The sequence below is a fragment of the Acomys minous genome, assembly GCF_964271855.1.
Source record: "Acomys minous genome assembly, chromosome: 19".
NCBI lineage: Eukaryota > Metazoa > Chordata > Mammalia > Rodentia > Muridae > Acomys > Acomys minous.
Window position 1 is genome coordinate 35,610,206 of NC_140499.1, and position 1,412 is coordinate 35,611,617.

The window sequence follows — 1,412 nt, forward strand, 5'->3', positions numbered from 1 at the left end:
TTTCCTTGCTTTTAGAGGTTTTCTGGTTTTGACCATCAGACATAGTAACAGCACCATACTTTAAGCAACCTCTCAAAGAAACCTGGAACCTTTCAAAGATTCAGTGCACTGTCACTTTAGGACATCAATTTCACCTCTGCTTTCTGGCATCTGTGACAACAAATATGCGGACAGTTAGAAATAATGTCTGTTTTATTCAGATATATTCCACATGCCAGTTGAGTTCTCCTTGGTAGAACATGCATCTTATCGTTCGGTGAGGACTTGGAACAACCATCTGTCCATCTAGCCAACTGCCTTGGACTAACTGTGCAAGCAGTTTCACCAGGCAGAACAACTTTCCAAAACCCATTCTTCTGCTTTCATTAATTCTGTATCCCAGCCTGAATCCTTACTATGTAGTCTGTAAACATAACATAAGGAGGGGCTTGGTGCTTAAGAAGTCTAAGTCCACAGATGAAATTAGCCATCTCTAAATGTGGCCAAATCAAGTCTGTTTCCTTATTGAGGAATTATGGAGATATTTGCTTTTCAGTACATTAAATCTGCAGCCACGTTAGTGGGCTCTGTATCTTTAGACTTTGTGAAAGGGAACTCAAATCCAGCAAGTCGTATCAGGAGCCCATTCAAAAAGTGAACAAAGAAGCAAATGAAAACGACCCAGAACGAAGTGGTATAGTTTTCACTCTGTGTTTTGTAGGCATAGGTTCCTTCTTTAAAATTTGCAATTTTTTCTGAGAGGTGGTGGATTTTCACTTCCGAGGCAAACAATACCATGACAAGGCAGCCACAGGAGCCTGAGGCACAAAGAACAAAGGACACATTAGGACAAACATCACCTGATCGTAGGAGTCAGAAGACCTCAACGAGCAAACCAAAGATAGCATGTCACCACTATCCTCATTTGCAGTCTTCTCAAAAATAATTCTATTGCCAAGTAGCAGTCATGAGCTTGATTCTGCAATCCATGATTGGTAGCACTTGGTGCAGGGCTGTGAGTAGGAGAGATTTATTGTGGGGAAGGGACATGGAAGGCTTGAAGAGGGCAGTTAAAATCAAGTTGATCCCACCGCAGCCTGGATTGCGGGTACCTCCATAGCACAAGGATGAAACTCATCTGCTAAAGCCACTGTGACTGCAAGAGTGTACAGGTTTCTGTACCTCACAGGTGATGAAGCACCCATGTCAGTTAGGCAAACTCTTTAGAAAAGCCTCGGATTTCCCCCTAAAAGAGTACCATGACCCCTCCAACTCTCAACTTGCCACCGCTCCCCAGAGGAGTACCTGGGACAGAGGTTGCTGTGGATAAAACGCTGTTGGCCAAGAGCATATCTGCTTTCTATAGAGCCAAATTCAGATTTTTAGCTGCCCATGTGCCCGGCTTTAATAAATTCTGGTGAGATGGGAGTAGC

General features: G+C 43.4%; 1 protein-coding gene across 3 annotated transcripts in view; it reads right to left on the reverse strand.

The window, feature by feature from the left end:
* Window positions 1–531: 531 nt before the first annotated feature.
* The window catches only part of CLRN1 (clarin 1), a gene marked incomplete at both ends in the record, with an annotated part of 34,107 nt that continues 33,226 nt past the window's right edge, over window positions 532–1,412 (reverse strand). For all 3 annotated transcript variants that reach the window (XM_084768370.1, XM_084768369.1, XM_084768368.1), the window contains one exon: window positions 532–797. In XM_084768370.1, coding sequence (XP_084624496.1) covers window positions 532–797 — 266 coding nt within the window. The remainder of the gene's footprint in view (window positions 798–1,412) is intronic.